Source organism: Archocentrus centrarchus, chromosome 8, assembly GCF_007364275.1.
Source record: "Archocentrus centrarchus isolate MPI-CPG fArcCen1 chromosome 8, fArcCen1, whole genome shotgun sequence".
NCBI lineage: Eukaryota > Metazoa > Chordata > Actinopteri > Cichliformes > Cichlidae > Archocentrus > Archocentrus centrarchus.
Genome location: NC_044353.1, coordinates 27,493,035 through 27,516,093, shown reverse-complemented (window position 1 = coordinate 27,516,093; position 23,059 = coordinate 27,493,035). Strand labels below are relative to the sequence as shown.

The 23,059-nt window shown below is 43.4% G+C and overlaps 1 protein-coding gene across 6 annotated transcripts in view; it reads right to left on the bottom strand.

Annotated features, from left to right (window-relative positions):
• arhgap23a (Rho GTPase activating protein 23a) overlaps nucleotides 1-22,232 on the bottom strand; it is a 66,290-nt gene extending 44,058 nt beyond the window's left edge. The window contains exon 1 of one of the 6 annotated variants that reach the window (XM_030735068.1): nucleotides 22,184-22,232. In XM_030735068.1, the coding sequence (XP_030590928.1) occupies nucleotides 22,184-22,192 (9 nt within the window). In that variant the 5' untranslated portion in view covers nucleotides 22,193-22,232. Of the gene's footprint in view, nucleotides 1-8,304; nucleotides 8,569-22,183 lie in introns of those variants that run through there. The other 5 variants (XM_030735066.1, XM_030735067.1, XM_030735069.1 and 2 more) reach the window with 5 other exon arrangements.
• Nucleotides 22,233-23,059: the final 827 nt, after the last annotated feature.

The following is a 23,059-nucleotide window of genomic DNA, read 5'->3' as shown; positions in this document are numbered from 1 at the left end:
TTTTTTTTTTATTGAAATTCTCCCCAATCTAGCCAAGTCCGAAGCAGGGCCAAACACATGATGCACAGGCCAAGCAAAACTTAGTGAGCGTGATTTTTCTGGCAGTAACATCAGCTTCTGTTCTCACTGAGATAAACCTGACAATCCTTAGATTAAAATTCAAAGGGGCCTTTGCACCCTTCCTCCTCTCTTCGTCATTCCCCAGTGGTGCAAAGATGCTCTACAGATACTGACTGGCATGTTTTGAATACAGTAGGATTGGCCCACGCTATCATTTAATCTGCTCCTTCCTGTTGACTGTGATGTAAAACCCAGCTGCACTGAAGGACATCTCCAGAAGACAGGGACGCTGGTGTCTGCTTGGTCTTCATTTTCTAGTGGATCCCAAAGGCTCTGCCCTTTGAGTGTTCGATGCTACGATGAGATCCATATGCCAAGTTGATGATGAGGCTACTTCTGCATCTCTAGCCTCTGTCACTCTGTATTAGTGGCCTTTTAATGCAACTTAGAGACTGTTCACCCTGCAGAAATAAACTGTCCTTTTGTAGCCTTGTGACTTCTATTGCCCTAAAAAAGAAGGTCAAACTTGGCAGCTAAAGGCAAGATGGCTCACACTTGTATCCTTGTTTTGCCTAGCTAATGGGACAACTGCAGAGGCCTCTAACTGTTAACACAGGAGTCATATACTCACATATGGTTTCACTCTGTTATTCAGATAAAAGACACACTACCACTGCTTACAGCAAAGAGCAAAGTTAACAGAAACACACTGTACTGTTAGTTTTCACTCTGTAAACTCAGGGCAGTGGAGAGGGGGAAATAGATATACAAGAATCATACAAAAACAAACCTTTTGTGGCACAAACCTGCATGTGAATACCCGCTGCTTTAAGGATGACATGCTGCTCAGAGAGGGTACATTCAGGCAGAACTTGAAAGCAGCAGCGGCAGGAGAGTATCCTGAAAGGAGATGCCCAAAGAAGGAAATGGAGAGGGGATCAAAGCAAGGAGCACTTCACGAGGAAAATGAGCAAGCAAGAAAGCTTGAAACTCAGAAAGAGTCAAGAGAATAAAAAAGAAAAAAAATTACTCCATCAACAAGAACTGTGCCATACACAGAGAGAAAAAGATAAACAGAAAGCATAGAAGAGAAGAAAGCTGGAAGAGATATGAGTGAGAATATTGCAGCCCAATCTGTGCTGAGCTGGTGCATTTGCATGTGGGATGCAATTAAAACCTCCTTGCAATTGCTTTGGTTGCAAGCAGATCGCCAGAGTCACCTGTAGTTTGCATGGAAGATGCCCAACTTGTCTGCAAAACTTGCTTTCCACCATTCATGGAGTACACGTTTTTCCACAGAAACCGAGAGTTATCAGGGGGTTGCAGAGGTGACCAGCATGCTAAATGTGGTAGTGTACTTCCTTTACCGGCCCCAAAATAATTATTTTTAGGTTTACCTGTAGTTTGGCGCCTTTCTTTTTGAGCTTTTGACATTAGACTCACATACTTGTCACTTTGCACTTTACAATCTCCTCCATGTGAAGCTGAGAAACAGTCACTGTTGTGATTCCACTTTGTTATGTTTGATAGCATTCTGCTAAAATCCACAGAGCTTATGACTTTTAGTGATTTTTAGTAATTTGCACTGTTGAGCCTACCATAAGATGGTGACAGGTCCACCTACACTTGACCTACAATGACAGCATACCAAGCTTTCATCAGGCTCTATCTATAGGAAAAAAAGAGTTGACTTTTGGAAACCAGTCAATCAAAATTTGAGACATTTACAAGGGACCAGAATCTAAGTAGCATCAAGTATCTCAAAAAAGTTGCTTTTTTGAGATATTTCTTCTTAAATAAGATTTCTAAGCATAAGCTTTGATATATTGATACACATATAAACTGAAATTAAGCACAAACGCTTTCAAATTAAAGCAATTTTTTTAATATAGTGACTCAAATTGCTTTATGGATCTAGATTAAAAAGACAAAAAGGAAAATCAAATCAAATCAATTTTATACCCATTCTAAAAGTCACAATCTGAAGCTAAAATTTAGATTTTTACCACCAGGTTTTTTTTTTGTTGTTTTTTTTTAGCTCTTTCTCTTCTGATTGTAGCTTTTTGTTAACTGTCGAGACGTGAATACTGGCATCAAACATTTGATTCAAAACTGCACAATAACAAATGAGAGACAACATCTCAGAACAACGTTACAGACAAAAAAAAACCCACTAAACCAAATAAACCGTATGACTAGTATTATCCTTTGAGAGAATCTAAGGGAATATGTAAACAGAGACGATGTTGTGTTCAACCAGCAGGCATCAGGAAAACCACACATCCTTAGCTCATTAGTCTCCTGATAATCTGTGTCCCATGATTTCGCCAGACTGTCAAAACAGCCTCCCCCTTTTCCACCTGAGACCGCTTACACACAGTAAGAAACACAGCATTGTTGCTGTTGTTGTCGTCGCTGCACATGCATCCAAGCTGCAGCACTGCGGCCGGGGATGTTTGGGAAACAGATAGAGGTTAGTGAGTCAGCTCACAAACTCTAATGAAACAACAGTAATCTACTGTGTGTGTGTGTGTGTGTGTGTGTGTGTGTGTGTGTGTGTGTGTGTGTGTGTGTGTGTGTGTGTGTGTGTGTGTGTGTGTTTGTGTGTGTGTGAGACCTGCAATTCACAGTTCATCAACTCTTAACTGGAGCTCTGATGGACGGCAGCTGGCCAGCTCCCATTTACAGTGTAAACAACTCCAGAAGAGCCTTCCTGAGAAGTTATGTACAGTGAGCAAACATCATCACACTGATAAGCAGAAAGAGCTCTTTTTCTTTTCTCCTTTGAATGTTTTAACATTTCAGATTCAACAGAAAAACACAAAAGTTTAGTCAGTGTTGTTGAGCCAGTGTAGCTGCATTTGAAATTGGAGATTTATATCGTGGAGACACACTGAAACAAAAATAAACACAATTTCTGATGTTTTCTAATCAGCCTGGTTGGTTGAAACTAAAAGGATTTTAATGAGCTCGTTATGCATCCATTTATGCAGTCAGTGCAAATGGTGCATATTATATGACGGCAGTGAGAAGTCAAGTAGTTATATGCAGGCTATGAAGGGACAACTTCTTTTTCTTTCACTTTTCTTTTCTTTCCAGTGGATTCCCTCACATGATTCATCAGGATTCTCCCAATTTTGTTATCTTCCCTTTCTCTTTACCCCTCCTCCACCATCGTCTCTCTGACATTCCAGTGCAATCCCTGCTGTTTGCAAAAAAAAAAAAACTGCACAGCTGACGAGAGCAAGATGTATAGCTCCATATAGCTTTCTGCAAACACACACTCACTCTTACCTCAGCTCTCTCTCTCTTTGCAAAAACAGAAAGTAGAAATGCAAAGTAGAAATGTGCACAGTTGATATTGAGACCAAACAACATGCAGGATCAGATGATGTGATTGTAAATCAGTCACACAGCAGCCCTCGGTTAACCCCTGTGCCCCCTGCTGCACACAGTGACAGGCGTTCCCTCCTGCCTCTTTAGCCTCTTTACTGGGGGCCAAGTGTGTGACGAGCGGGGGCCCCTAACCTCTGAACCTTGACCCCGAGTCAAACCTCACCCTGAGCTGCCTTCAGACCGATCCCACAAGCAGATACAGAGTCAAGTCTGCATTTCCAAACAAGACCTGACCTGCTCTTCGTTCTTCAATATGTCAACAATAAGCCCCTCTTGTAATGTAATGTGCTGTACAACAGCCTCATATTTTCCTCCACAGAAACAACACTCTGAGGCACGCATCAGCACAGCGTCTCTGTAGGCACAAATACAAAGAGGTACTGACGCATGCCAGACCATCAACATGCTGAATCTAATTAGCTCTCATCTGTTTCTGAGAGAGAGGCTTTGTTTCACACCAAACCTCCCAGCGCCTGCCAGTCAGACGCCACAGGAAAATCTCCCACTTGGGGCACAACAGAGACCGAGTGCTTCCTGCAAAAGGCGAATAGAAGTATGAGATCTTCCACACTTTTAATGTGTAAATGACTAGAAATTCTTTGGGCAGTTTGAGCAGAAACTGACGACTCCCAGGAAGCACAAATGTGAAGTTATCTGATTATGATGGCTTATAAACAAATCTGATTTCTACTTACATTTCTCTGATAAAAATCCCCCTCCTCTGTTCAGTCATATTTTTGTGTTCTTCTAGCACCATGTATCTAAACTAGGTAGCAGAAATATACTACCATGCAGTTGTTCTTACTAACATGTAGTTGTTCTTATTATATTAATTTCTAGTCCACATTGAGTCTTTGAAAAGACTCGATGTGGACAATTGGTGCCCTGCCAGCCTAGACATGTCACAGCAAACTGGAGGGTATAAGGTGTCCGTGAAGCACTGGGTTCAGTGGGTTCTTATCTCTCACTGTCCAAGCAAGTCCAGCAGAACCAGACAGAAGGACTGAAACTGTGATTTTAGGCAGCATTCACATACACAAGTTTCCAAATTAGCAAACTTTATTTCAACTTTTTATGAGAAATTCCATTTAGTAATCAGAATAACGATGACAGCAGTAAACGGACACAAATGTAAAACGTTTAAAAACAAAACTAACCCAATTACTGATGCTTACTCATGGCAGAGAGAAATACTGACTGCCTGCCTCCAAGAAGATCAATAAAGAGCCATTAGCAGCAGAAACATGCCTGCTTTGCAGAGCTACAACAGCTGCTCCCCTCGTACCACAGCAAACAAAGTCAATGATGACTGATGTCCTTCGCCTACCTTTAGACCGGCCGGCCCGTGTTTGTACAACATCAAGGACTTCCCCATGCAAACATGAGGGAGAAGGCCAAATTAAAACTCTCAGAGAGCTGGTTTTCGGACTGGTCTCCATGCCAGAAAGCATCTGTGTAGTATGTGTGTCTGTTTCATGCACCTGTGCACAGATTATGAGTTTTCCGTGTAACTTTGACCCTATAAGTGTGATGTAAACATGCAGGAGTGGCTAATTTTGCAGACACCTGTGTGCTTGACTGTGTGTGAGTATCATTATGTGTGTCAACACACACAAACTCACAGGATTAATGATTGCAGATGTGAGGTGCGAGAGCGCTGGATTAGAGGAATGCAGCAGAGGCGACAGCGTCGGGGTGTGAGGTGCTAATCGATGCAGGCCACTTTGTAACACACACGTTACCATCGTGCTCCGTGTAGCTCCACCCATGTTTTGGGTCCCGCTTGATTTTATTCAATCCTGTGGACAATCGTGTCCCATAATGCACTGCACAACACGAGCGAAGGAATTGCATTCATGGCTGGAATAACAATAAAAAGGTGGGAAACAGTCATGGGACAGCTTTGATGAAAGCTTAATAAGTTTTTCTTGGCTTTTGCGCAGCTTCCTGACCTCAGATCTGTGCAGCTGCAGTATGAATGGCTTATCTTTTCACTCCACTCTTAGCACAAAAGGGCACATTTATAGTAAACCACCATTTAATTGGAATATATGTGTAATATAAAGAAATATGCACAGCTTATGTGTCTTTTATAGTACATTGCAGCTGTCCCTAAATATTTTTGTTTATTATCCCCAAAACGAAGCAATGTAACCACCTGAAAAATTGGGAATATCAAATATGTTGCACTTACAACTACTCAGATGGATCTTATAACATTTCAGGCTGTGAGACCAACATTAGAAAACATCAGTGTATTGAATCTAACTGAGACAAACTCCGAGAACATGCATGGAAATGAAAAACCCAAGTTTCTAAAAATCACTAAAAATGTTCAGCATTGCAGCATCTGCTGTGTGATGTGCCTACTATGTGGTGAGGCCATCTGCTAATAATCACTGAAATGCTTTTGTCTGCAGCGTCTTACAGCTGCTTTCAGTTACGGTCGCCTTGACCAGGAGCTGATCCTGGACCTGCAGGATGGTCTGTGGTCTGTAGTCTCTCTGAGGTGGTTGTCCTGTGATTAGCTCTCAGTTGGTGGATCAGCCGAGCCTTTGCCTGAAGTTGGGGTTTTTCTCTGAAGCAATAAGCGACCTCTGAGACTGGACCTCAGTGTGAAAGCAAACCTCATATCAGCAGAAGGAATCAAAGGTATGAGAAGGTGGATTTGCACACATTAAAGGCTATAGGATGCTGCTGCTTTAGTCTGCAGTGTATCAGTGAACAAAAACAGGTGTGCCGCAGGGACAAATGGGGGCTATAACATCGACCGGCTCAAGGCAAGATTTTCATAAAAGCCATCTCATGTTTCCCATCATCGATATATTCCTGCATCACGTGGCACAATGCAGCATTAGACATCAGGAGCGCTGCTCATTCTGCCCTCTTCCCCTCCCTGCTGTCCGCTGCCTTTATCGATCTCACCCACAAACCCTGCACTGCTACATTACAGCAGGACTGCTAACAACATTAAACTGGTCCCGCTGGACATCATCATAACTGCCCTCATCACACAGACACTTTCCACCCTTCCTCTTCTCTGTTCTCGAATGCTGGAGGAACACACAAAGCCTGATTCACTTTGTGCCTCATTTTGACAAATTAGACATCTTATTAGATTCTAGCGCCACTCTACATCTCACTTAGGACTACTGCTCAATCGCATGCTCGCCACTGCTCGGGCAAGAGAACAATTTGGATCATTTCCATCTGTGTTGATGGATGTTTGCAGCTAATTTCCTGCATTGTCAAATAAAAAAAAAAAGACACAGCTAAAGAAGAGCTGGGTGTTGGCTGAAGCACACAGGGTGAAAGCTCAGGTATAAAACAGGTCGGGGACTTAAATGAGACAAGCTGAAATCAGCTCTGTCTGCAACAAGAGACAGTTAAGGGAGTCTTTCTGGGGGATATCAAACACTTTGAATTTTATGAGTTCCTGTTCATTTCAATTACAGTTTTATGTGGGTACACACATGGCATTAAAGCGTTTCATGTTTTATTATGATACTACACAACAGGCAAAACAAATAAAAGTGAATTAAGTGGGTTCAAAGGGGCATTCGCGGCTCTGTTACAGTGACAAAAACAACAGAGGTTCATTAAAGTGCGACCACACAAGTGTTAGTTTTAAACTCTGAAACAACAGAGCGAAAGAAAAGGAGTGCCGAGAAATAAAAGCATTCAGATTCCTAATTACAGCAAGACTGAGCACGCTGCAGAGTGACAGCGGAGGCTGATATAATATTGCAACACACAGCAGAGATACTGGCAAACTTAACCTCGTGACCCTGTCAAACATGCACACAGATGAATGCCATTTACCAAAGAACAAAAGGAAATCCCTGCTATTTCTGCATCTCCACGTAAAGATAAGGACCCTCAGAGGTTAAATCTGAGCAGACACACACACACACACACACACACACACAGAGCCATGTAAGCCATACGCCTCCTTCAACAAGCAGACCACCGCCCAGACCGACACATCTCACCTCATAACTTCAATATGACACGAGTGCTTCAATGCACGGACCTCCAGACCACACCAAGAGACAAAGTACTGCATTTTCTTCAACAAGGCTTTCAAACAAAGCAAAACTATGATGTTCACTCACTTTTCGCTGACTCGGCAAAAACTTACCATTGAATTTATATCCCCGTAGCCTTAAAACTGCTGCTGTGTGCCAGTGACGGTGTCTGAGAAATCTTGTGATGTTGGGTGTGCTCAAGTCATACCTTTCCCATCTTCCCATTTACTGTTACAACGCTATGTGTCAGCAGTCATCTCCCACCACTTTATAGCTTGTTTGTAACCGATTAAAAGCAGCAGGCTATCAGCGTTCATTGAAAGAAGCATCTCCTAAAGGTGCAACATCAACTGAACTCCACATGCAGCCAAGACGCCCTGATTATTATGTTTGATTTATGAGGAAAAACTCGATACTAGTGGAGAAGTGACGCACCATCCCCGTTTTGGGACGTCCCGTCCGCGTCCTGATGGAGTGAGACGCGGACAAAAGACTGAACCCACCCGGGCGTAAAATGGGACTGATCTCTTTTGTAAAGCGGCTGATTAAATTCATTCGGCTGCGCACCATTTACCGTCCACAACAGTAAAACAAAAGCTGCAGAAAAACGTCCATCAAACACTTGGTTTCTGTACAGTATGTCGCCGAGTGTGTGTACACAGTGGCTATGTAAACTACAGTTAATCCTCTTAGGAAATCACGCTCTCTGACCGGCCCCAACGCGGACCGCTTCGCACTAATCAAGCTCAATATGTCCAGGTATCAATACCTCTGATGATAAGTAAGCTGCAAGATCACACTGTCAGCTCTGTGCACTTACGTGGTTCTCAGAGTAGGGAGGTATTCCAACAAGGCAAAAAGCAACTCCATTCATTGGACAGCAGAAACTGTTTGGCTGCAACCAGGAGAGGCAGATCTGTTGCTGCACAGGCAGCCGGGGAACTGTGAGGGTAACAATGCTCCAAACACAAACTTATATATTCAACACTTTTCCAGCTTCCTTCCTCCTAGAATAAAAAAAAAAAAAAAAATTCCCTCCAACTCTGTTCCCGTTGTTTGGGGCAGTCCGGTGCGCTGCCCCCCGCCTCCTCCTCCTCTTCTTCTCCTTCTTCTTCCGCCAGACCGCATCAGTCATACATATCTAAATCCCTGCGAGCTCGGCCTGCCTGGAAAACTGACTGCAGCGGCGTCAAAATACAAAGGAGGGGAAACAGGAAGTCAGGAGTCTCAGCCTTCAAAGTAAAGCTGAAGAGAGGAATGCGTCTGAATTCCGAAATGAAAAAACTTCCAAATGAGAATTGAAATATGCCTGGAAGCTACAGATAAACATTAGTGGTGTAGTCATTTCTTGTAAGATTTAACAGTCTATTTTTATAAGCTTGAAAAATAATACGTCATGAAGCCATTCATCTAAAAAAAAAAAAAAAAAAGGACCAAATTTGGACTTTTCACCTATAGGACATAGTCAAACACACAAGTGCGAAAAGTGTATGTTTGAGAGAACGTATTCAGTTCATTTAAATGCGTTGTCAAACTTTTGTGGTTGATATTTGCACCGGAAGCAGCCTACTTTAGAGTACTAAACTTGACGGGGGGGGGGCAGGCAGGGAGTCAGATGAGGGTACGTTGGATAAATCTGTGCGCTCCGCCCTGCAAACGCGAAGCTTGCGGGCTCCCTCTGGCTGTGCGCTCAATGAGAGGAGGGACGCAGTCCAAGAGCACACCCAAAGCAGTTTTTACCAAAGTATTTTAGAAATATAACTCCAGTACACTGCGAAGATTCAATCGCGTTTGTTAACACTTACATGGGGACAAAAGCAGCACAAATAAAAGTCACTGTGTCACAAGTATTTTCGGTGAAATTAAAAGTGAAACTGCGTCTTCTACCTGCATGTTACCTGACAAACTAGCGCCAACCAGTGTTGTACACAATGGTCACTGAAATATCTTGAAACTGACAAAAGTAATAATAAATAAATACATAAAATTACTGAAAATTAACTACTAAAAATCAGACATTGCTTTTGAGAAAAGGTTCAACAGAATTATTAAAAAAAAATAAAAATAAATAATGAAACTGGTGGACAAAAATGGTGGTAGCCCTAGAAAAGATTGAAAATAAGGTGATCATAAGGTGTGGCCTGTAATTAGCACCACCTATTTAAAGGGTGAAAAGTTGAAAAGTCATCACTATGCTGTTTGGTATCGTGGTGTTTACACACTGGACATGGACCACAGAAAGCTAAGGCGAGAGCTGTCTCAGCAGATGAGAAAGACAAAGAAATCTTAAGACTATTGTGCCATTCTGGAGCAAAATGTGCTGCCCAGTGTCAAACAGCTTTGTCTCAGTCACAGGTCATGGGTCCTCCAATGGGATAATGACCCAAAACACACGACTAAAAACACTCGGAAATGGCTAAGAACAAAACACTGGACTGCTCTGAAGTGGCCTTCTATGAGCCCTAATCTAAATCCCGTTGAACATCTGTGGAAGGAGCTGAAACATCAAGTATGGAGAAGGCACCTTCAAACCTGAGACAGCTGGAGCAGTTTGCTCATGGGGAGTGGGCCAAAATACCCGACATGTGCAGAAGTCTCACTGAGAGTTACAGAAATTGCTTGATTGCAGTGATTGCCTCAAAAGGTTGTGCAACGAAATATTAAGTTTATGGTACCATCATTTTTGTCCAGGCCAGTTTCATTAGTTTGTTTTTTTAAAATAAAAATTCCTGTTGAACTATAATTCAAAAGCAATGTTTAATTTCTCAATTAATTAATTTCTAGTAATTTTTTATCTATTATTCCTTTTGCTAGTTTCAAGTTATTTCAGTGACCACTGTGGGTTTTTCATTCTTTAACAGAAAGGTACCAACAATTTTTTTCCATGTCTGTAAAACTTGGCAGAGAACCAACTTTAAATTGTATCTTTAGGCAATTTGTTATTAACAGCCTGTTGTTAAAAAACAAACAAACAATAAAACATAACTTGTTCCATTTCCTTTATCTGACTCCATAAAAAATGCAGAAGATACCATTTGAGAGGCATAAAATACTATTTTTGCACCAACGATGCAATGTTGGCATGTGTTGGTATGGTGTGCAGTGTGACCTTAAAAATTCTGAGGAAACTGGACAAAAAACTATCTACAGCTGATGAGAAGATAGTGTCTGAAGGTCATGTCCTTAAAGAGGAAAAATCAGCAAAGGCCTGACACAGGACCTGAGAGTTGATCAGCTGATCCATCTACTGTTCATGAAAATTTTAGGCTGTAACCCAAACTGATGTTTTAAATATTTTTTTTTTTTTTTTTGGCTGAGCAGCAGTCCAAATCACCAAATTATTCACTTTATTCCACATTCACTGAGTCAGTTTCTTTAAACATCATCTCAATAATCATCTCAAAGATCACACAGAAAAACAACCTCCCTATTACAATTTTCTGTAAAAGTAACCCACAGGGTTGATAAAAGAGTAGTATAAATTTCAGATGTAGCAATAATCTCAAAGCCTATTCATGAACTGTGTGATTCATAATAAACATGTGGATACAACAGAAAAGAGGCTAAACAAAGACTGAAAGGATAATTCATTGACAGATCCTCAAATTCCTTCCACACCCAAAGCAGTCTGTATATTCTCGGAAAAGTGTTGACAGATTTGTATTTTTGGATGCAGCTCGTGTGAATCAATAGACATAGAGTCAGGGGAAGTTTACTCATCAACAGAACAGGAAGTGTAGCCCGCTGCCGTGAGGTCACAGTGAAATTATACTGTATATGCTCCATGGCATCATGTAACGAGTGCAAACATAAACTTCAGCACCAGATATAAATGAAAATCAATAAAATAAAATAAAGAGTAGATACAATGGTTTAGACTGGGGTGACGGCTTAAAGCTAAAGGGGGGGGGGGGGGGGGGGGGGGGGGGGGGGTGTCCCCATGTGGCTACTCTTACTCTGAAGGGGTGTGAGTATCAGAAAGCCACTTCAAAAGCATCTCTGCCTGTGAGGAAACCAACTGGAATCATAGCACGAAAAAGCCGCTTACAGGACTCTTCTCACGCCAAGAGCCACAGCTGCCAACTCAGCTTTCATCTCTGCATGTCTCTGCTGTCTGCTCAGTCTCCATTCGTGGACTCCAACCTCTGCTTCAGGCCTGCCCGGAGACACACAATCCCTGCCAAAAGCTTACGCGGGACACTCTTCGAAAGCCCTAGCTATGACCTTCACTCATCTCTCATTTGACACAGACAATTACCATATGTGTCCTAAATCCACCCGCAGGTTACATATCTAGAGCGGCCACAGTAGTTTCTGTGAATATCAGATTGCCTGTAAATCCACCGTGGCGGAGCGAGAGACTTAGCTGGGGTATCTCCGTCTTAAGGTGGGAGAGGAGGGCAGATGGTCTCTGAGAATAAGAAGGGTAATGGTGCAGACGGTCTGGTTCACAAAGCTTGCTTTCTTGGGGGGGGGGGGGCAGCTGGACAGCTGGACAGTTTATATCTTCTCTCTGATTTAGGATCAGGATCCAACGCTGCAGCCTCTTTCTGCAGTCAGCATGTTTTTTTATTCAAGCTAAATCAGTCTCTGCTGTGACACTTTTCTGTGGGGAGAGTGATCTTATGTTAGAGCACCCCTCCTGAGTTGGGGTTTGTCCACATCTTATCCTAGATTGCATGCAGGTCCATGCTCACGCAACACATTAATTTGCCTGTCAGGCGAGCAAAACTGGCTTTCTATTATTGATGGCTGCTCGCAGGCGGAGAGTAAGAGGTGCAGAGACTGAGGGATGGCTGAGGGGGAGAAAGATTTGTGTACTTGAGGTCTTGTGTGTCACATCTGAGCAGGTGGCTAAGCATTTTGAACTGTTGTTGTTGAAGGGCAGGAAAAAGTAGTAATTGTATCCATATCCAGCCAGAAGAAAACATTTTTTTTTCCCTCTGTGCTTGATGGCTAACGCTGTTCGTCTGAGGACTCTCTCTTCCTCATGCTGCATCACTGGGTCATCCTTACTCACTGACACACATCCTCAGGCGCTGGGTATGCCCCCCTCCCACGATTGACTGAGTTCTGACTGGGATGTGAGGCGACACCCCCCAAATCTCTTTCCCTCGAGGGCCAGCTGGAGATGAGCAGGGGGCATCCAGAGATTCCCCTCAGCCGTTACATAATCGGACACACAGCCTGGCGCCTTGTAGGACAAACCCATAAACAACCATCATCCTATTTGCTCGCTCGACCGCGCCCCAACCATTGACTCCCACCTCCCTCCACTGGCCTGGCTCTGCAAGTGGTCCTGCCTGACTGAGGCTGTGAGGGCGGCGGGACGGATGGGAGGAATTATGGGTGGCCATCTCTCATACCATTCCAGGCCACCTCACAGAGCGTGTGCACTAGTATGCTACTATTAATTGTTATCACTCCGTTTATTCCAACTTAAACCCTCCCCCCAAGGCTCCGACCCCCTAATTCTTTCGTATCTCCTCTGTTTCACTCCACTTCCCTCAAGTCCATCCTCTCAGTAAATGTCCGTAACGCCCTCTGCACACGTGTACTTTCTGTCTGAGGAGTGTAGCTGCCAGATCTTCTCAACATCCTTCTCTTTAAGCCTCTACAGAGTCTCTTAGGCAGGCCACTGTATCCCTCTGCTTGATACTGTTGCATTTAATGATGGTGCTAAGAGCCAAAAGGACACAATGTGGAAATCCTGCCAAGCTGCAGTATCTCCCACTCTCTTTCTAATCTAATATAAAGAGTAACCTTCTATCAATCCTTGTCTCAAATGTAATAAAAGGCTGATTAACACGTTCTTGGTTTGATGATTTGAAACGTGTCTGGTGATAGCTGTGAGCGGTCAGTTATTGCTAAGCATATATGAGACGTGAGCTGTAAGATGTAAGCGTGTAATTGAGATGTGAGTGACAAAGATGAGAAAGAGGCAGGCTTGGATATTTATGTTTGTGTGAGTAAGCTGTAGATATGCGAGCAGTTCTGCTGTATGTCTCAAGCTCCTGTGGAACTCCTTTGAAGGGGGTGTGTGGGAAGTTTGAGGGGGAAAGCAGCGACCCCAGCTTGCATGAATTCCAACCAGAGCCATAAATCCCCCTCCCCTTCTCTGAGTGACTGAGGAGTCCTCTTTGTCTGGCCGGACAACTGGCACGAGAGGAGGAAACAGCTGACCAGGCAGCACAGACGGCCAGAAAGGGATTTTAACTACACCACATACTAAAACCTCACTGAAAGTAGTTAAATACTGAGTCTGAACTGCAGTCTTTGCTACAACTATTGTATTCGCTTGATGCCATGCGACTTAACCCCATTCAGAAGATGCTTTCCAGACATTCTTCACTGATTTCCAAGAGCTTCATTTCATGATCCACCTCTGCATGTCCGCAGCAGATAGCTAACCCAAAATGATGCAGACCTTTGTGCTTTGGGATTTTGATTGTATGCTTTGCACCCTTTTGGGTAGCCACTGTTCACCATTTATTTCCTCAGTGATTAAAGAGACTGTCAGCTGTGCCGTTCATCAGAGCCACATGAACCTGACTGTGACATTAGCTTAATAGAGAAAGTGTTAGTGCTTTAACACAAAAGATTAAAAAAATACATGTTAATTTCACTTTTATTAATATGGACAAGCATATATAGACTTCCAAAAAGTTGCCACCTACTCCCTTCTCTCCTTGTTTCCTGTCTTTCTGCCATTTTCACAGATGAACTTCAGATAACATCAGGAGAACCAAAACACACCTGCCCTGCCTCACATCAGGAGATAGTCGGCTTCACACTTGTTCTCACTATGGTCAGGAATGAGCCTCCATCATATTAGAGCATGGCATACATTTACACTCTTGTCCTCATCTGTCTTCACTCAGCCACACTTTCTCAACCATCCTGTAGACCTGTCGTCTCTCACTGCCTCACCCCTCACTACATTTCACTGTCATCTCCACTCTCTCTCACAGCTGCCTTGCTCATTCCTACGAGCCAGCGGGCACCCGCTCTGCCAAGACAGAGGCAGGTTAGCGTCAGAGTTTGGGTTGCTGGAGAGGGCATTTAGCTGGGTGTAGGATACTGGAGACATACTGGTGACTCACTGAGGCAAAATGCAGACACACACATGCAAATCAAGGACCACCACCAGCCTGGGATTTTCACTGGACTGATATGCCATATCATACAGTGTATGATTCAGTTTCCACCACAGAAAGAACCCTTTGTATCAACATCTGCTCAGAGATAGAATTTTATGTTTTTTGTTTGTTTTTTTTTTGCCTATGAGGGAGTTTAAGTGTCATCTTCTTGTACAAGCTGATACATTATCTCATCTCCAAACATGAATGCTAGGCTTCCACTTCTTGCAGTTTTCTTTTTGATACAGAAGCAGGCCTTAACATGGAGGGAGCTGATAAGAGCAGCCATGTGGGAGTGTCTGAGATAAAGGAACAAAGAGAAGGAAATGCCCAGAGTCTAACAAGGAGACTGATCGATGTATAGGTGTGAGTCAGAACAAATGACTTGTGAATTAGCTTCTTAAGGTCGGCATTGTGTCTCAATCAATTTATTCCTCAAAGTTCCAGACAAACAGTGAAGACAAGAACAACTGAATCACTTCCTGGGTATTCCACTGTTACTATAAATGCTCACTGTTACTATAAATGCTTGGCACTCATTCTTCAAAAGGACAACCTTTTTCGTTTCCCTTAAATCTCTTCTGAGCTAGAGTGAAATAAACACAGGCTCGTGGTTCCAGTAGCCGGGCACTGAGTTTCCTTCCTGCGAGCTGAATGCGTCTGCAGCCTCTTTACCTTTCACAGATCTTTTTCCTCTCTCTGGTATCACTTCCTGAGGTACGAGGGGAGACAATGGCAATAAGCTCTGAGGGCGAAATATGTTTTCCAGTCAGTGTGATATCATTCAGACTGTTTACATCAGAGTTGTTGGCTGGTTACTGATGAATCAGTAACATCCAGAAATAACTCATATATTAATAGCATTATATAAGATTAATGACATGTCCCCTAGTTATACAAAGGGAAATACACAGTTAAATGATTGTTCCTTACTGTAATACTACTGGAAAAGTCCTGCAACCTAACGTGACATGGTTACATCCTTAAATGTATTATTGTTGCGTGTTTTAGAATGGCTACTTCCTTCTTCTACAACATTTTGAGGACAAAAGTGTGTTTTTCTGTCAAACCAAACAACAAAATTGAGATTTGAGTCTTTGGAGTTAATCCTCTACCTTAACAGAAGCACTTTTATTAAACAGATCGAGCTCTTTTATTATGAGAATGAAAGTTTTTAATGCAAATAACTCTTGCTGCCTTCTTGGCTAGGACCCACTTTAGAAACCATGACTTTTAGCTGGTTTAATTAAAGTTTTACCATAAAAAAAAACTAAATTAATAATAATTAACCCCCCCCCCCCAAAAAAAGCAAATTTCTAAACCACACAAAGCAGTTCCAGGTGTTCATAATCATTAACCTATAGCACAGAAATCATTTGATTTTTATTCATCATGAAGTAACCAGAAAAGTCATCTCAAGGACCCCATGGTCAAAGACAGATCTGCTGAGTTTTTGTGCTTGTCGTGGTACAACAGGGGCCTAAAGCCACACCTCTTGCAGTATATACAGCAAACTGAATAATCCCGTATGCCTGAAGGGATCATATCCTAATCCCAGCATTTCTCTGGCCTTAAAACTCAGAGATAAGTTTGTCTAGACATGGCCTTAAAGGAGGGTGTTCTCCTTTTGGAGGTCAGGAGACCACACAAGAGAAATAATTTGACACTTTTCTAACCTTCAGAGAGTTCACCTTTATATATATATATATATATATATATATATATATAAACAGCCATAAGTGCTTAAAACAGTTGGATCACATGTGCTAAATGCTTTTGTCAGTTTCAACACTGTTTTCCAACAAACAAAAGGCTGATAGATGATAATCAGAGTTCAGAAAAAGTATAAAGACTAAATATGAGAATGAGGGCAATACATTTCATAATGAACTGAGAAATGACATAAAAGGTCAACAAAATGTTGCTCTTTTTTCCTACAGTGTTTAATGACCAAGTCAGACAGGATTAAATATTTCGAATGTGGAATTAATGTAAATGTGCATCATCATCATTGTTAATGGCAAAATAAGCAAACATCTTCTTATTCTAGGATGAATTCTGTAAAAGGATAACCATCTGCTCCTTTGCTGCTCACGGCAGAGATTTCCCTAAATAGATAATCCTCATTCCTAACCCTGAAAGATAAAAACTGAGCCACAGTTGCATCTGGATGCCACAAGGGGGCTCAAGAGGTGGTGAAATATGAAGGTGGAAAATGAAAATTTTCTGTCCTTAGATGTAGCTCAGATTAGGAGCAGTTTTTCATTTTGTTCCCATCTGTAGGATTTCATGCGACTTACGCCGATGGCAGTGATGTTAAATGAGCCCCCAAAAAAGGACAACAATATGTGGCCATGAAAGAAACATGGAAGAAAACATTTTGTTCTCTGCCACAAAATACAGCAGTCTGAACTGATAAAGCTGGGTCAGAGCAGTGAATGAAGGGAAAGGTTGGACAGTACAAAGGAAAATAGGCCAAGAGGTCAGTGGCTCACGAAGCCCAGTTCACTACTGATATGCAGCTGTGGCGTCCAGTAACTGTAGGGCAGCTCTGTGGCCTGTTTTATGATCAAAGTAATGAAACAGCAGCTGCTCATTACAGACTGACATCCTCATGCAGCACCTGGACCACTGAAGTCAGCCGCTGTGAGATTCAAGGATGGCAGGACAAGAGATAGAAAGAGATGGAAAGAGACTGTTAAAGGACTGAAGTCAAAAACATGTCCAGCTGATAACTGTGTACGCTGAAGAGGCCCATTAGGTTAAACTGGAGTCAAATGGCCTCCTAATTGGACGTTCTCCTCATGCCACTGATAAACTTCATTCCTCTGTTTTGGGTGGTTTATCCCTGCTCAGCTGCTCTCATCCTGTGTCATCATCCTGCAGATCCCTGACATGGGCTGGCCTGATGCAAAGTGCTGCTGACAGGACGGGCTTTAACCACACAGGCTAACCTTTGACCCCGGCAGGAGAACGCCCCCCCCCCCCCCCCCCCCTGCCCCTGCCATCTGCATTCATTGCTCGCCACTTAAGTGCATTGAGGTTGAGGTCCTAAGCTGAGCAGGAGATGTTTACTTGCTGGAGATGGATGTCCTACTTTCTTTCACAGGACAATCTGTGCATTGTTTGCCTGCTGGCTTCAAACAGTTGGCTAATGCCAGCCTTAAAATTCAACTGAATTAAGACCATGAATCCTGTGTGCCACATGCACAAACTGCTATCTACACCTCAGATGGCAATGATATTCACAATCACGTATTAATATGCTGAGATATGTGTCTACGTTTTAAAATGCCTAAAATGTCTTAAGATTTTTCTTCTATAAATAATGAAAAGAAAATGAGAGTGAAAGTTACAGACAAAAATAAACAAAAATAAGAATTTTGGCTTCATATTGGTGCAGCTAGCTCGTGTACTTTAAAAAGGTCCAAGTGACTGAAGATGCAAGAAATAATAAAGTAAGTTTAAAATAATTAAATTTTAAATTTACAGAAGTCAATACTTCTCATGAAGGTAACATTTTTCATAGCTGTGTTAAATACACTACAGCTCCAATCCATCAATTGATTTTCTTAATCACTTATTCAATTCAGGGTCATGGGAGGGGTGGGGGGGGCTGGAGCCTAATCCAGCTGTCATAGGGTAAGAGACAGGCTGCTAGTCTATTGCTAACACAGAGAGACAAACAGTCATTCATGCTCACATTCACACCTATACCTGCAATTAGAATCACTAACTAAATTTTCTATACAAAAAAAAAATCTGATGATTCTGAGGGGTTTAAAGTTAAAATTTCTTTTTTTTTCAATATACACTGATCATCCACAACATTAAAAAACACTGGCAGGTGATATGAATAGCATTAATCATCAATGGAAAGTTCTGCAAGGAAACCCTGGGTCCTTGACTTTACTTTAAACACACACAACCCTGTTGCAGAACAAGACCAGGAGACCCAGCAGCCTCCCACAGCAGAACAAAAAGACAGCAACATCAGCAAGATCAGGAGCAGCGTTAGAAGCACAACAAATTGCCCAGTGCCACTTGCAACAAGCATCCACAGGAGACTGATCTAAGGAGGCCCCAGCTCACAACCTACCGCACCCAAAGGATCTGCTGAGGTGTGCCCTGATAGGTCAGGATAGGTCAGAGCTGTTTTGGTGGCACAAGGGAGACCTACATAATACAGGGTGGGTGGTTTAAATATTATGTCTGATTGCTGCTGATTTATTGTGTTTAATTTCAGTTTTGATGCAAACACACACATACAAAGCTCATTCTTCAAAAGTGTCTCTTAATGTCTGCTACTCAGGACAATAAAGTGAGAAATTCTTGAGCGTGCAAAGATTGAAGGGCTGTGGACAGGAGGCCTCAGGGTGCCATGGGTGGGACATGAGATTAGACCACCTGTTCCACCATGAGGCACAAACACACACACACTCATTCTTCTCCTTTATCCATTCCTCTCACACATTTGTCTTTTACATTCTCTCTCACTATCTTGTTTGTAACCTAATAAGACCCATTCTTCCCTAACACACACACACACACACACACTTTCACTCTCATAAAACATCTCCCTCTGTGGCTGCTTTGCCCTGAGCTAATTTTGACTGCATTCCATTTCAGTCACATCTATGGGAAACAGACAAAGCAATTTGCCAGATAACTCTGGCTGACAGCCACAGGAACACACACACACACAGATATATATATATATATATGCACACATATACACACTAAAGTTAGACATGCCACCCAGCCTCCCAAACTAAACCTCCAGGGAGCTGTGCTCAGACAGCAGCATAAACACAACAGCGTCGCCCCTGTCCACACGAATGTGCCTCATCCAACAGTATGAGGGATTCCCTTTGTTGCAGTGACACACTTTTAAGTGGATAAATTATGCTCTGCCTTATTTTCTCTGATACATAAACCGCTGCAATCGTGGATAATAATGAGGTCGTCAAATATGCAAGTAATCCCTGTGAGCCAAAAGTTCAGTTTTTTCATCTCTTGGATTTGTGTGATAAAAAAAAGATAGAGGGTATCTTTAATACAGCCATGTCGGGCACACAGCACAGGCTGCCAGCGCAGAAGCCCTTCCCACCAGCTGTTCCAACCTTGAGTTTGCGACGTGCAGCCAATCAGAAGAAAGCTGGCGTAAAGAGAGAGGTGCTAGAACAACTTGTTTTAGAGAGTGGGGAAAAGTGAGGGGATGCACCGAGGCCCAGTATAAACTGTGAATCATGTAAATTTACTCTAATAGAGTCCAAGACTGTTGCAGTAGAAAGAGCTATGTGGTTCTGCGTAATGGATGTGGCCATGAAACTCCATCTGCAGCCCACGAGTTTGCAAGCCAGGAGTCACCACAGCCCTACCCATGTCTCCCTTAATGACTATCGATCACTAATGACCCACACTGATTTGCAGTTAGTCTGATAGTTTAATCATCCTCATTTAAGAAGGTGCTCTGAACTAAGAACTTTTATAAACCTATAAAATCAGACATGTGAGATGAGGATGAGGATTTATAGAGCACAGCATTACTTGGATACAGAAGAAAGCAGCACAGACGGACTCCGAGAGTAAGAGGTGCCCCACTGCTGCCCTCAATTCTCTCTCACAGACACTTAATCTAACGAGCCTTTTCCTGCTCCTCACTGAGCCGCTGCCCTCCTTATCACTGTGAATGTACACGCACGCCCTTGACCAGACAGCTACAGACAGAAAGAAGGGCAAATACTGCATGGCAAATGTTGTGTAAACTCTGCAACCTATCAGTGACTGCACATGCCTCTTTTACATCCACACAGCAATGTTTGCACATGTCAAAGCTTCCAACTCTCATTATATCTTTCAGTGTTTCTCAGACTTAGACTGCGCACCGAGAATCATTTCAAAACTTCGGGCTGCTTTACTGTAAACACACCCAGGGAACAAAAAAAAACCAACAAAAAAAAAACTGATAAATCTTCACATGCATGTGAACAGACAAGTGTTACTGTATAGTCATGCATTACATCACAAAATGCTCCAGCTACTAAAATGACACTGACCCAGCCTTAGCACTGCACCAAGGCCATGCCATGTCAGCATTTCACAGCACTGCGCAGTCTTATAAATAGTTTTGTGTTGCCTGTGAGCTATACTGTGCTGTAAGTGACACCATTCTCTTTTTTTTTTGTTATTGTTGTTGCAAATGTGAACTGATACTTTCTGTGAGAATGTGTACAACACTTAGTTAATGTCATGTATGTGACATTTTTAAAACACATCGAGATCACCTGAAGTTTCCTGTTTGGGTTGCTAGTATATAACCCTGCTCCTAAATATATCTTCCCCCATAACCACAAAGACACACTGACTGTCTGGCCAGCAGCAGCAGTCATGACATCATCCCTGCTATACTGAGGGGGCTAACATCACCCCAACCTGAGCAGGCGGACACATACAGGAGAGGCACGCCTCCACCCATGGATGATATGAATAATTCACCCAAAAGCAAGGGCTGGGCTTGGGTGTGTCACCTATTTACACCCATAATCCCTCGTCCTCTTCATCCCAAACCTGATGCTCACACCACTTCCATCTCAGGAGAGGAGAGGACGCAAAGCAACAGAGGGAGATGGGGAGGGTGAGCTGGGGGGGAGGTGAGGTAATCAATGAGCAGGAGACACATTTGAGGGCGATGGAGGGGAGATACAAGGAGGAGGGAGACTTGATTGGTGTTGCTCCCTGTCTCTGCTCCTCTAAACCATCCATCATTTTGCTAAACTACCAGCAGCTGCTTCCCTCCAGCGTGGAGACAACAGCAAAAGACAGCTGCAGTAATCAGCCTGCACACAGTGCTCTGGCAAACAGTCCCAAACACTGTCTGTTTAAAGAGCAAGAGAGGGAAATTCAACATGCATCAAGTAACAGCATTGAGTAAACATGTGGAACAGGTGATGAGACCTATTGCAAAGGCTGTGACATGAGGACACAATATTACAACGCAGTGGAAACGCTCGCCTCAGTCTCTCTGTGAATAAAGCTCTGGATGTGAACGCTGTTGCATGACATCCTATCCCCTTCCTCCTTCCTGACTGATTCTAGGTTGAACCCGCCACTCGCTTCACGACATGTTATCCTATGAAAATCAGCCACACCCCTCTTTTAATTCTGTTCTTTCGTTCATCTCCAAAGTGTTCATCTGAGATATGAGCTGGTGATGTTTTGAACTGTGTCATCTCTCCAGAGGCCTGGCACTTGCCAGTGGCGGCACCTCTGCCAGCCCTGCCCCCCCACCCCCAAGAGTGAAAACCAGCTCGCCGGGAGGAATCAGAAAACCCACACTGCGGGATCGGCGGCATGCTGTGCTGTTTGTTTTTGCCTTGAGGGAATGAAAACAGTTGTGATGCATGTTATGAATAAACCAGGAGCTGCTGCTGGTGCTCTGCATGCTTTGTGTCAGAGAGGTGTGGATATGTGGAGCGCATTAAAGGTGGTGGTCCCCTTCACTTCCCCTTCACTTCCTCCTCCCCTCCTCCTCCTCCTCCTCCTCCTCTCCATCCTCACCTGGTCCATGATTTCAGCAAGTCTCCTCCCTCCTCCTGTTCCCAGTCATGGCACAAGATCACTGGCTGCCTTCGTTCTCTCTTTTCTTTTCCTGGTTTTGTATTCCCAACAGAAATGCAGTCCTGCGCTCGTCACACAGGCGAGGCAGCCTGGCAGCCGTCCGCTGCTGCTGCTGCTGCACCTCTCCACACGGGCATGATTCTGTCTCTGAGTGTGACAGTCTGAAACATCCAGCTAAACACTCTCCTCTGTTTCTTCTTCTTCCCCTGCTGCTCTGGGTGACAGCTAGAGAGGAAACAGAGCGTGTGTCCGATCCTTGCCTCTCTGCTTGATGGCCACACTGAAGGAAGAGACTCCCGCTCTCCGCTTTCGTCCTCAAGCTCTTTCACTCGTTCCCTGTGTGAGCTGGCCTCGCCTCCTTTCCCTCCCTCTCCCTCTCTCTGTCTCTACTTCCCTCCTCTCGTTCCATCTCCCCTCCCCCTCCTGCTGCAGCTGAAGAGAACCAGAACAGCAAATGAGAGCGAAGAAGCAGCGGAGAGAGGAGGGTTGAAAGCTCGAGATTGGCTGCCAGGAGCTCATGTGACTCCTGGCGGAGGACCCTCTACCAGCTGTCCAGCTCATGCTTCCCTGCAAACCTCTGTTGCCATTGACAACAGCTGCTTTTGCGGCTCACCAACCACAGATCCCCAGACACAAAACCATTGGCTGGCAGGATTTATGGTCCCCGCCTCCTATTGTGAAGGGAGCATGTTGGGACATGTAGTCCAATCTGTGGTCAGGATAAGGCTGAGCATTTAAAAGCAGATATCCCTGTGACCCAGGGGAGGAACTGTTATACCCTCAGCGAAAAAATGTTCATGCATCAGTGTTCAAAAT